Raw genomic sequence first — 13,003 nt, 5'->3', positions numbered from 1 at the left:
GGCCTGTGGGGCATAGCTTGCTAACCTGGTTCTATAATATGCAGCCAGACCTAACTTTAACTTACAGAGACAATATTCCCCAACTTCTTTTGTTAATTGTCTCCAACCCCTGCTCTTCACTCATTGTCTTAGACTTTCTCTCAAAAAGTTAAAGCTTGGCTTTCAGAACCCCAGAGTTTTCCAGACACTTGCCAATTTCAGAATTCACTTAAAACATCTTGAGCCCAACAAGGGTCCCAGAGACAGAACTGGTGACATTTGAATCAAAGCATTTCTCTTGGAGACAAAGGGTGGACACCAAGAGCACCCAATCTACATGACAGTTCGGCAAACACTTTAGTGTCAGTTTGCATTCCTTCTTCATCCTTTCACTGAACAACATTTCTCACCCTGGAAACAAAAGTGCTCTCACAGTCCTTGTGGTATAGAAGGAAACCAGGCATTAAATAAGGAAAGTAAATATACACTTGCATATTGTGACAAGTGAAAAAAGAACAGGTTGCGAAAGAATACCGGGAAGGGCCTAATTCTTTTAGGAGGATCACGGAAGTTATTTTTCAGCCAAGATGAGAAGGATGATAGGAATTAATCCACCAAAGTTAGAAAAGGAAAACAACATTTCAGGGAGAAGAACAATGGGCCCAATGACCCTGAGGTGCTAAAATCACTACTCAATTCCTTACTTGCTCAATTCCAAATAAATTGAGCCCAATCTAGGGATGCTACATAAAAAATATAACTCTGCGGCTTTATTTTCTCTACATAAAGCACCATCTTCTTCCAGTCACCAGAGAGGATGGACTCTCTAGCTTTCACGGCGCTTCAGTGCAGGGGTCAGAGGTCTTCAAGGTGAGGGTGACACACCACGAAAGACAGCTAGAATGGCCTTGAGAATAACCACCCACAGCACTCATACGTACAGCTGCCCATCCTTCCGGGTGTAAAAGCTGACGGATTTGATGGTGGCCACAACCACCACCATACAGAGAGTCACAGGGACAAACAGCATGATCACATGTTTGGCGCCGTATTTCAACGTCAGCTCCTCATCTTCCTCTTCCTCTTGCTCCACCACCTGCTGTGAGCTGTTGGGGGCTCGGCCATTGGACACCGACTCGGTGTTGCCTCGCCGCCGCCTCTCCGAGCCGTGCTCATGCCGCTCTCTACCGTCATTCTAAAAGCACAGGAAGAGATTTTTCAGTAAGTCAGACTCCCAGGAGAATCAAAGTGTTCTATATCAAAAACAGAAAATGCAATGATTAGACCCCAGAGTAACAACAGGCCCATTACTACGTGAGTTTCCAAAAACTTAAAGCAAGAGAGAATCAATTTACAAGTAGTACCCAGCCTAAAAGTCGGGATTATTTACCACTGTCCACTGGAGGAACCCAGGTCCCCCCTCTCACCCGGCTCTTTTTAACTCTAATATAACTGTACTCATTCGCAATTTTTGACTTAAAAAATGACATCTGCATGAAGCCTTCTTTATTTGCTGCGGCTCCAAGCAGAGTACTCTTACCTTTTTTAAAATCATGACATGCTTTTTCACCTGTAGTTTCCTATCATTTATACAAGGAACTAGCTCACCTTCATTATTAATGAGACTTAGATTAATGTCACTTTGTAGTGACATACAGAGGATCTCTCAGTATTATTTCTTAACATCTACCGTTATCTCAAAACAGTATTCAATTAAAAAAAAACCATTACAGAAAGAAACTAGGCCTTAATTCTGATGCTCTCCAAACCCATTCCCACCTATACAGAGGAAGGGAACAATAAATACAAGAATGAAGGAATGAAAGTAGATTCCATTTTTCTCTAGTTCTAAACATCACTTTTTTACCATTATCCTTATCCTGGGTCTATCCTTGCCTACTCAAGTTCAATTTCCTTTTTGATATTATTATATCTAAAGTTCAGTTTTTGTAAAGGGAAGAATGAATCTCAAGAGCATTAACAACAACAAAATAAAAATAATAGAAAATAGGAGAAAAATAACAAAGAAGTAAATAAAACAGGATATGAAAGTAGACTGATAGTCACTGCTGCTGACAAGAGATACTCAGCTTGGTTAAGACAGGAAGCTCATAGAAAGACACACCTTGTACCTTGTATCTCATTTTTGACTATAGAGTTTAACCAAGTACATTACATGCTTGAGAATAGCAGTACTAGGGACTGTAATACGTGTCTTTTTTTTGGCTCCACGTCAAGGCTTGTGTGATCTTGGTACCACCAACCAGGTATTGAACCTGTGCCCTAAACAGCAAAAGCCCTGCATCCTAACCACTAGACCACCAGGGAATTCCTGATGTGTACTTTGACATTTAACTCTCACAACCATCCTACCATCACCACTTTTCAGGCAAGGAAACAGCCACAGCTTGTATTATAGAGAGGGCTTGAAGCCAGGTGTGCCTAACTGCAGAAATCAAGCTCTTAACCTCCTCTCAATCTGTCATTCACAAGACAACATGACTGCTCTGCAGACTTACTGTAGGCTTTCTTTTTCTGTGACTTTCAATTTATTCATTCCATAAATAATTATAAGAATTCTGTATTTCAGTTACTCTGCTGTAACACTACAGCAGAAATTAAAAAGATCTAGATGCTGTCCTTAGAAGCTCATAAAATAGTTTTAATATTAGAGAAATACTAGAAATATGAACAAAGTGCTACAGAACTAATTTTTTGTGATCAAGAAAGGTAACATATGGTGGGAATGTAAATTGATGCAGCCACTATGGAAAACTATATGGAGGTTCCTTGAAAAACTAAAAACAGAGTTGCCAAATGATCTAGCAACTGCACTCCTGGGCATAAAACTAATTCAAAAAGATATATGCATCCTAATATTCACAGCAGCACTATTTACAATAACCAAGACATGGATGCAACCTAAATGTCTATCAACAAATGAATGGATGAAGAAGATGTGGCACACACACACACACTGAAATATTACTTGGCCATAAAAAAAGAACAAAATAATGCCACCTGCAGCTACATGGACCTAGAGATTATCACACTAAGTGAAGTAAATCACAGAAAGACAAATATATGATATCACTTATATTTGGAATCTAAAATTATAACAAATGAACTTATTTATAAAATAGAAACAGACTCACAGACATAGAAAACAAAGTTATGGTTACCAAAGGGGAAAGAGGGTAGAGAATGGATAAACTAGGAGTTTGGGATTAGCAAATAACAGTCTACTACACATAAGATAGAATAAAAGAAAAGGTCCTACTGTATAGGACAGGGAACCATATTCAATATCCTGTAATAAACCACAAGGGAAATAATATGAAAAATAAAAAATACATATATGTATATATGTGTAACTGAATCACTTTGCTATATACTTGAAATTAACACAACATTGTAAATCAACTATATGTCAATAAAAATTTAAAGTAAAAGAGAAAGACAACATGAAAGATACAATTCTTGAATAGAATCTTCAAGAATGGAAGATGAATGGGCTCCACAGAGACAACGAAAACTGGGCCACAGGCCTATGCAGAAAACCTGTGAGTATTTCTGAGGTGGCTGAGAACAGGGCGGTCAGGGCTGATGGCAGGAAAAGGAAGGTTAGGAACAGGTTGTAAAGAACCTTGTTTGCCATGTCAGGGACTTCAGACTTTGTCCTGTAGGCAACAAAAAAAGTCCTAAGAATTGCTAAGGTTGAGGAAGTGACACATCAGATTATGTTTCGTTTTTACCAAACTTGATTAAGTGGTGATGGAAAACAGGAGAGGTGTGAGAAAAATACTTCAGAAGCGAATGACAGAGCTTTGTGGCAAATTACATGCGAATGGTCAGGAGGGAGTCAATGAAGACTCTGGAGGTTTTGGCTTAAGGGACTAGGAAGGTGGTGATAGCACTGATGGACACAGGGAGCACAAGAAGGTAAGCAGGTTAGAGGAGCGGAGAGAGATTTTAGTTAGGTCAAGAGAGAGAATTTAGACGGATGCAGTTCAAGCTCAGAAGAGGGCCGAAGGAAGCCATTAGTTTCTACAGCTATGAAAGTGGATGAAACCTCAGGAAGAAAGTATAGAAGGATGTGTTGGTCATTAATGTAACACAACAGCTGTGGAAGGAAAAATACAAAGTGAGATGACCACCAAGGAGAGAAGTGTGAATAACTCCTAAGCTTAAGCAGCAGGTTATCTGTAAATTGTAATGGACTGGGAAATGAATGAAAACTGAGAAATCAAAGGCAATTATTCCTTGAAGCCAAAAAAGAACAAAAATGGACAAAAGAGGAGATTCAAATTTTAAAAAGTTATTTTAGGGATGTCGGAGACTTGAGCACACTTGTCAGGTCAAAGTATAGAGTTAGGATTAGAGGAAAATGTTGACGATACAAAACACAGAGATGATAACTAATGAAGCAGGGTAGGGGATAAATGATGGGGAACAGAAGGAGAGAGAAAAGCTGGCCTTACAAAGGCACTGGTGCTCTCTCCCTCGTTTGACCTCACGGAGGAAACATTTATGAAGACTCCAGGCCTACCAGAGCGGAAAGGAAACAATTGCAAAGTACAAAAGACAGAAAAATATATACCGCTTACCAAGAAAGATAATTTTTGCTGAAAACAAGTCACTGAAGTTCAGTAGGAAAGAAAGTGTTATGAGGAAGGGGGGATCTGGACAACAGGGGCAGAGTGGGGTAGATAGCTGAGAAGCAGGAGGGCTGAGGGAATTCACACTTCAACTCTCTTAGAAGGAGGCGACTCTGCCACATGCTAAGAATGTTGCAGTTGTGGCTGATATTCCGCAATACAATTACGGCCAACTTAGGCCGATTAATGTTTAGTATAAACTAGATGCAAGTAATAACAGCTCTCTTAATATAGTATTTACAAAGCATTTATATAATTTAGTATTATATGATTTATATAAAGTACTTATAATTTAAAAGCACTATCACTTCATCTTGTTTATCTTTATATTGTTGGGAGGTTTTGGTAGATGAACAGTAAAGTAATCGATCCAAAATTTCATAGTCAGAAAACAGCAGGGGTAGGAAAATCAAATTCAAATCTCTCACTTCAAAACCGTTCTTTCTATGGCACCACAGCTCTCCTATAAGGCTATGTGAGCTGTTTCATTGGGTGAACCTAGCATGAAAGAGGCAATCATAACATGCTTGTTAAGGGTACTCGACTGGACATTCTGGTTTATAGTGAACATTAGTGACCCCACCCGGCCCTGCCCTCAGAGCTGATACAGGATACTAGAGCACTGTATCACATAATACTTTGGACACTACTTTAAAAATTAACTATATAATTTATGTCTTTTTAAAAATTTATTTACTTAAAGAGGCAAAATACACATTTGATTCTAAACTCAAGAAGTATAAAAAAGCATACAGTAAAAAACCTCCCACTTAACTCTCAGTTTCCTAACCCCCCAGGTTACCACTGGTCACTGTTCTCAGCAAATCCTTTCAAAGTTTCCTTATTCATACACGAGCAAATACAAATACATATTCTCATTCCCCTTGTCCACAGAAATGGTAGCACAAGAAATGCACTGTCCTATACTATGCTTTCTTTTTTAAACTGTATCTTAGAAAGTTTTCTACATGTCAGTAAAGAATATCCTTATTCTCTTAAAAAAATTGCTTTTAACCAGCTGCACAGCCAGTGTATGAAGATATCGTAATTTATTAGGCCAATCCCCTAGTGATGGACACCAAACTTGCTTCCAACTTTTTGCCATTTCAAACCTCACTGCAGTGAGGTTATTTCACACATGAAGGGGCATATTTATAGAATAACTTCACTGAAGTACAAGGTCAAAGTATATATTCACTTCAAATCCTGATTTATTCAGCCAAAGAGCGCACTCAGCAATGCAGGAGAGTGCCTATTTCAACAAGTCCTTGTCTACATAGTAAGCTTGCAATGCTTGAATTTTTACCAAACTGATAGGTATTAAAATACAGGATCTCAGTTTAATTTTAACTTCTATGTCTCTTATCATTAGAAAAAAATGATCATTTTTTAAAATGAACTAAGTATTCATATCCTTTGTCATTTCTTCTATTTGGCTTATGGTACTTTGTTTTAGTTAAAACTTTTTAATTTAACAAACAATGAATGCCAGTTATGTACCAGGACGTACCAGTCAACAAGACTGCCCTCGTGAACTGATTTCAAGTAGGGGAAGACAGCTAATAAACAAGATAATTACAGATTAGGATAGTACTATAGTAGGGTGATGTGATAAATACATAGAATGGGACTTTCAAGTAATGTGACCAGAGAATATCTTTCTGAGGACATGACATTTGAGCTGAGACCCGAAGGATGAAAAGATGTGAAAGAGCTTTTGTATTGTAAAGGATTAACTCAGCAGGTCAGGGGTATCCAAAACCTGCATACACCAAAGGAAGATTTGGCCTGGCTCCTAGGAGATAACCTTTAAGTCCTTGGAACAGCCTGCCTATTACGACTGTTTCTGTTTACATGAGGCCTTGGGTAACATCAACAATCTGATCCACGGTGGGAGTCTTGAGCCACATGGCATCAGCTTGACCTTAGGAGGGTTAGAGAACTGTGTCTGGCCCTGCTTACATGACCAACCCTGAATAAAGCTCTGGGACACCCAGGCTCAAGTGTGCTTCCTGGTGGACGGTACTCTCTGCATGGTGTCTCACACTGCTCCTGGGAGAATCAGGCACTTGTTTGCATGACTCCACTGGGACAAGACAATTGGAAGCTTGGGCCTGGTGTCTCCTGGATCCTTGCCCTTGTGCCTTTTTCTGTTGCTAACTTTAACCTGTGTCTTTTCACTGCAGTAAATGGTAACAGTGAGTATAACAGGTTTTCTGAGATCTGTGGGTCCTTCTACTAGCTTATCACTGAACCTGAGCATGGTTTTGGGGAACCCTGATTATATGTGTACACTGAAAATCATAAAATATTGCTAAAAGAAATTAAAGATCAAAAGCAAAAATAGACAAATGGGACTACATCAAACTTTAAAACTTCTGTGCATCAAAGAAACAAACAGAGTAAAAAGGCAACCAGAGAATGGAAGAAAATATGTGCAAATTATATATTTAATAATGGGTTAATATCCAGAATATATAAAAGACTCCTATAACTTAACAACAAAGAAACAAATAATCTGATTTTAAAATGGCAAAAGACTTGAACAGACATTTAGATAGACATTTCTAAGAAGAATATATACAAACGGCCAACACGCACAAAAAAGATGCTCATGTTACTAATCAGAGAAATTCAATTCAAAACTAAAATAACATCTCTTACACCCATTAGGATGGCTACTATCAAAAAACTCCCCAGAAAATAACAAGTATTAGCAAGGATGCAGAGATGTTGAATCCCTTGTGCCCTATGGGCATGTAAAAGGGTACAGCTGTGATAGGAAAGGATGCAGGTTCCTCAAAAAATTAAAAACAGAACTGTCATATGGTCCAGCAACTCTACTTCCAGGTAGAGATCCAAAAGAATTGAAAGCAGTATCTCAAAGAGATACAGTATTTCACACCCAAGATCACTGCAGCACTATTTTCAAGAGCCAGGAGACAGAAGAAACTCAAATGTCTAAGAATAGATGGGTAAAGGAAATGTGATACATACGTACAACAGAGTACTACTCAGCCTTAAAAGCGAAGGAAATCTTGTCACTTGCTAAAACATGAATGAACCCCGAGGACTATACTATGAAATGCATAAGCAAGTTACAAAAAGACAAATACTGCATGATTCCACTTTATATAAAGTATCTAAATTAGTCTAACTTGAAAAAAAAAGTATAACTGTGCTTGTTAGGGGCTCTGGGGACAGGGAAATGGGGCTATACTGTTCAACAGGTGCAGAGTATTAGTTTTGCAAGTTGAAAATGTTTTAGAAATCTATTGCACCATAATGTGAATATAGTTAACACTACTGAGCTGCACATTTAAAAATGGTTAAGATGGGAACTTCCCTGGGGATCCAATGGTTAGGAATCCACCTGCCAATGCAGGGGACCCGGGTTCAATCCTTGATCCAGGAAGACTCCATGAGCTGCAAAGCAACTAAGCCCACGCACCACAACTACTGAGCCAGTGCCCTAGGGCCTGCACTCTGTAACAAGAGAAGACACTGCAAGGAGAAAACCACACACTGCAAACAGAAAGTAGCACCCAAAAAAAAAAAAAAAAAAGAAAGTAGCACCCACTGCTCACCACAGCTAGAAAAGCCCCCACACAGCAACAGAGACCGAGCACAGCCAAAAATTTAAAAAATACATAAATTTCAAAAAATGGCATCTCATGTCCTCAATCACAAAAAAATTTTTTTAAGACCTAAAGAAATGTAGAGCTATACTGTGTGTTCATGGATTAAAAGGCTCAATACTGCTAAGGTGTCAATTCTACCAACATTCTCCCTCCTCCCCCCGCCAGCTGATCTGTAAATTCAATGCAATCTCAATCAGCTTTTCTATAGTAATGTTTATTAAGTTAATACAGGAAATAGGGGCTTCCCTGGTGGGTCAGTGGTAAAGAATCTGCCTGCCAATGCAGGAGACATGAGTTCCATCCACGATTCAGGAAGACTCCACATGCTGCAGAGCAACTAAGCCTCTGAGCCACAACCACAGAGCCGGAACTACTGAACCCAGCCAGGCCCCACAGCTACTGAAACCTGTGCACCCACAGCCCGGGCTCCCCAACAAGGGAAGCCTGTGCACAACTGGAGCAGCTCCCGCTGGCTACAACTGGAGAAGAGCCTGTGCAGCAATGAAGACCCAGCCCAGCCACAATTAAACGGATAAATTTATTTTTTAAAAAGGAAAATACAGGAGGATGTCCAAAACAACTTTGAAAGTTGGAGAACTAATGCCACATCTTATACAGTTATAGTTCTCAAAAAGATGTTGTACTGGCACAAATATACTAAGCAGAGTCCACAAATGGCCTGACACATAAGCACAACTGATTTTTGCCAAAGGATAGTCTTTTTCAACAAACGACGCTGAAACAACTGGATATTCAACTGGAAAAAGTCAACTTTGATCCGTACCTCATGCCATATACAAAAATTATACTCACAATACAGACCTAAATGCAAAACCTAAAACTATAGTTTCCAGAAGAAGGTAATATAAGAAAACACTTTTGAGAACTTGAGCGAAATAAAGATTAAAAAAAAAAAGAGAGAGAGACCCACAAAAGGAAAAAATAGATAAAAGAGATTTCATCAATATTTATACTGATCTATTTCTGCCCTTTAAAATACACTGCTAAAAAAAAAATAAGAAAAAAAATAAAATACACTGCTAAGAAAATAAAAAGACAAGCCACAGACTGGAAGAAAATGTTTGCAAATCACATATATCATAGAGGACATGTATCTGGAACATATAAAACTCAGTAAGAAAACAAACAACCCCAAACCTCCCAGAAAAAGAAAGAGAAAAGAAACAACCCAATTTAAAAACCAAGCAAGGGATTTGAACAGATACTTCAGCAAAGATATTAGGAAATTAGGAAGACAAGCAAATGAAAAGACACTTCACATCATTATTCAGAGAAATGTAAATTAAAATCACAATGATATTAGTACCCATTTACTATAATGGCTAAAAAACTGACAAGACTGTACCAAGCATTGCCGAGGATGTGGAGGAACTGGAACCCTTGTACTAGTACAAAGTTACTGCACCAGTGCAGTGCAAAGTTACACAATCAATTTGGAAAACAGTTTGACAGTATCTTAAAAAAAATTATATACTTTCTACACTGGAACACATTCTACTCTTAGGCATTTACTCAAAATAAATGAAAGCAGTATGTCCAATCAAAGATATGTACATAAATGTCCACAACAGCTTTATCTGTAATAACCCAAAACCAGAAACAATGTAAACATCCATAAACAAGTGCATGGATAAAAAAAAACAAACCTGTGGTATATCCATATAATGGAATGCAACACAGCAATAACAAGGAACTACCGATACATGCTATACCACTGATGAATCCTGAAATAATTATGCTGCATGAAAGCAGCCTTACAAAAAAAAAAAGCTATGTACAGTATGATTTCATTTATATAAAATTCTAGAAAATGAAACTAGAACACAGTGACAAAAATTAGTAAGTAGCTGCCTGACAGACAGCAGCTGGGGAGGGACAGGAGGGAGAGATTACAGGGGAGGAAACTTGCAGGTGATGGTCACAGTCATTATCTTAACTGCAGCGGTGGTTCCCATGGTATGCTTGTATGTCAAAAACCGATCAGACTGTATACTTTAAATGTATACTTAAAATATGTGCAGTTAACTGTGTGATAATTATTCTTTAATAAAGCCGTTTTTCTTAAGTGTTTTTCAAAAGAGGTGAAGAGGTGTGTAGGTCCTTTGAAAACTGTCGTGTTAGAAAGTGAAAGAAGTACTAAGAGATTTCCAAAATGTAAAATCTTGGCTAAATATCAGAATGATGACTTAGCATTATTTTTAAGGCTAATTAAAAACATTTTTTTTTTGTGGAGAAGGAAATGGCAACCCACTCCAGTACTCTTGCCTGGAAAATTTCATGGACCGAGGAGCCTGGTAGGCTACAGTCCATGGGGTTTCAAAGAGTCAGACACAACTGAGCGACTTCACTTTCAAAAAAATAAATAAATAAATAAAAACATTTTTTTTAATTATGGAAAAAGTTAAATATGTCAAAAGTGTATAAAAAAGCCCATGTGGAAAAATTTAAAATAAATACTGTCAAAAGTGTATAACAAAGCCCCATGTGTACTTTGCATATGTGCTCAGTCCCTCAGCTGTGTTCGACTCTCTGCGACCTTTTGGACTGAAGCCCACCAGGCTCCTTTGTCCATGGGACTTTCCAAGCAAGAATACTGGAGTGGGTTGCCACTTCCTCCTCCAGGGGATCTTCTCGATGTGTCTCCTTCATCTCTTGCATTGGCAGGCAGATTCTTTACCACTGAGTCACCTGGGAAGCACATGTGCACCTGACCTTCAATTATGTCATCTCAAGGTTAAATCTTATTCCATTTGTATTCCCACCCATTTTGCCCCTAGTTTTATTTTGAGGCAAACTCAGACATATCATTTCCTTTATAAATATTTTAGTGTTAATATATATTTCTAAAAGATAAGAATACAAAGGCCTCTTTGTATATGTGGCTTGGTAACTCATTTCTTTCTTTTTTTAAAAAAATATTTCTCTTGATTTATTTGGCTGCACCAGGTCTGACTTGCAGCATGTGGGATCTAGCTCCCCAACCAGGAATTGAACCCAGGCCCCCTGCATTGGGAGTTCGAAGCCTTAGCCATTGGACCAACAGGGAAGTCCTCATTTCTTTATTAATTAAAAGAGAAAACAAAAAACTTTAGTTTTTAGAGCAGTTTTAGGTTCAGAACAAAACTGAGCAGAGAGTACAGAGAGCTCCCATAATACCCCTTGCCCCTGGCAATCTTCCCCACCAACATCCTACACCCAAGTGGTACATTTTCACAATCAACCAATCTTCATTGGCACATTATCACCTAAAATCCATAGTTTACTTTAGGGTTCACTTGGTACTGTATAGTCTCTGGGTTTTGAAAAATGTGCAATACATGCATCTACCATAGTACCATACAGAAGAATTTCACTGTCCCCAAAACCCTGTGTTCTGCCTATTTATCCCTCCCTTCCTGCTATGCTCTGGCAACCAAGGATCATTTTACTGCTTTCAGTTTTGCCCTTAGAGACTATTTTTAAGGTTCAGAAAAACCAGTGTGTAGCCATTATAAATGGTTTCATTTCAGTGGCAAAGCCAGGATTACTCACTACACAAATGTTGTAAGGTTCAGGGAGGGTGGGGTCCTATTGAAAGTGGCCAGTATGTGGGAAGTGAGTTCCTATGAAGCCACATTCCCCAGAGCTCCTACACTGTGAAGTCAGAGGTTTCATTTTAATTTTCTCCCTTCTTTCACTTCAGAACATGTACAAGTCCATCCACTGAACACATGTGGACCCTCAGGCAGGGAGAGTAGTTCTGGGGCAGCAAAGATTGTGGAGGTATTTTTGAGTGTGTTGGGAGGGGGAGGGGAGGTACTTTTTAATAGAGCATGCTTGCCTATTTAGGTTTTTTTTTTTTAAACCTTGTTTTCTGCCTGCCTGTCCTTGGCTTTTAGTTTTATTTCTGTAGTTAAAAGAAATACTATAAATATAAGTTTACAAACATTTTTAGAAGCTTGAAAAAATGTTATCAACTTGTGTTTATAAATAGAAACTCAGCATCCTCCCTAATCTCTGCTCGACAGCATGAACATGGTGAGCAATCTGACATACTTTCAGACACGTTTATGGCCATGTTCTGCTTTCAGACACGTTTATGGCCATGTTCTGCAATCTGCTTTGCCAATATACCTCAACTTACACATTACAGTAGCAAAAAGAAATAATTTTTTAAAAATTACAGTAGCAGCACAGTAGTAACTATGATAATAATTACTAAGATTTATTGACTATGTATGTGTGAGACACTCTGCTAAGCAGTTCAGGTGAGTCATCTATTTAATCCTTATAAAACTGAGTTAATATTCTAAACTTCATTCAACAGATAAAGAAACTGACGCTTAGAGAGATCAGACAGTTTGCCCAAGATCCCACAGCTAAGAGGTTCCAGAGCTGAGATTCTACTTCAGACAGTTTAGTCAAAAGATCCTACTATTCTCCATTAACTTATAATATTGACTGGGTAAACCATAAGACAGATTATCTCAAAATTCTCAGTTATAAATAATACTTCAATGAATATTCTTGTCTATATTTCCTGGTACTTTAATGGAAATGTTTTTTATAGGATAAGCTTCTAGAAGTGGTCATACTTGGTCAAAATGTACATGCATTTCTTTCTTTCTTCTTTGGCCATACCTCGAGACATGCGGAATTTCCCCTACCTAGGATCAAATCCATGTCCCTGCAGTGGAAGCTCGGAGTCTTAACCACTGGAGTGCC

The 13,003-nt window shown here is 38.4% G+C and overlaps 1 protein-coding gene across 5 annotated transcripts in view; it reads right to left on the bottom strand.

Annotated features, from left to right (window-relative positions):
* Positions 1–13,003, bottom strand: part of PSEN1 (presenilin 1) — a 67,708-nt gene that overhangs the window by 37,882 nt on the left and 16,823 nt on the right. For all 5 annotated transcript variants that reach the window (XM_020911197.2, XM_020911200.2, XM_020911203.2 and 2 more), the window contains one exon: positions 921–1,174. In XM_020911197.2, the coding sequence (XP_020766856.1) occupies positions 921–1,174 (254 nt within the window). The remainder of the gene's footprint in view (positions 1–920; positions 1,175–13,003) is intronic.

Source organism: Odocoileus virginianus, chromosome 6 (genome assembly GCF_023699985.2).
Source record: "Odocoileus virginianus isolate 20LAN1187 ecotype Illinois chromosome 6, Ovbor_1.2, whole genome shotgun sequence".
NCBI classification, from domain to species: domain Eukaryota; kingdom Metazoa; phylum Chordata; class Mammalia; order Artiodactyla; family Cervidae; genus Odocoileus; species Odocoileus virginianus.
This window is presented reverse-complemented; position numbering and strand designations above follow the sequence as displayed.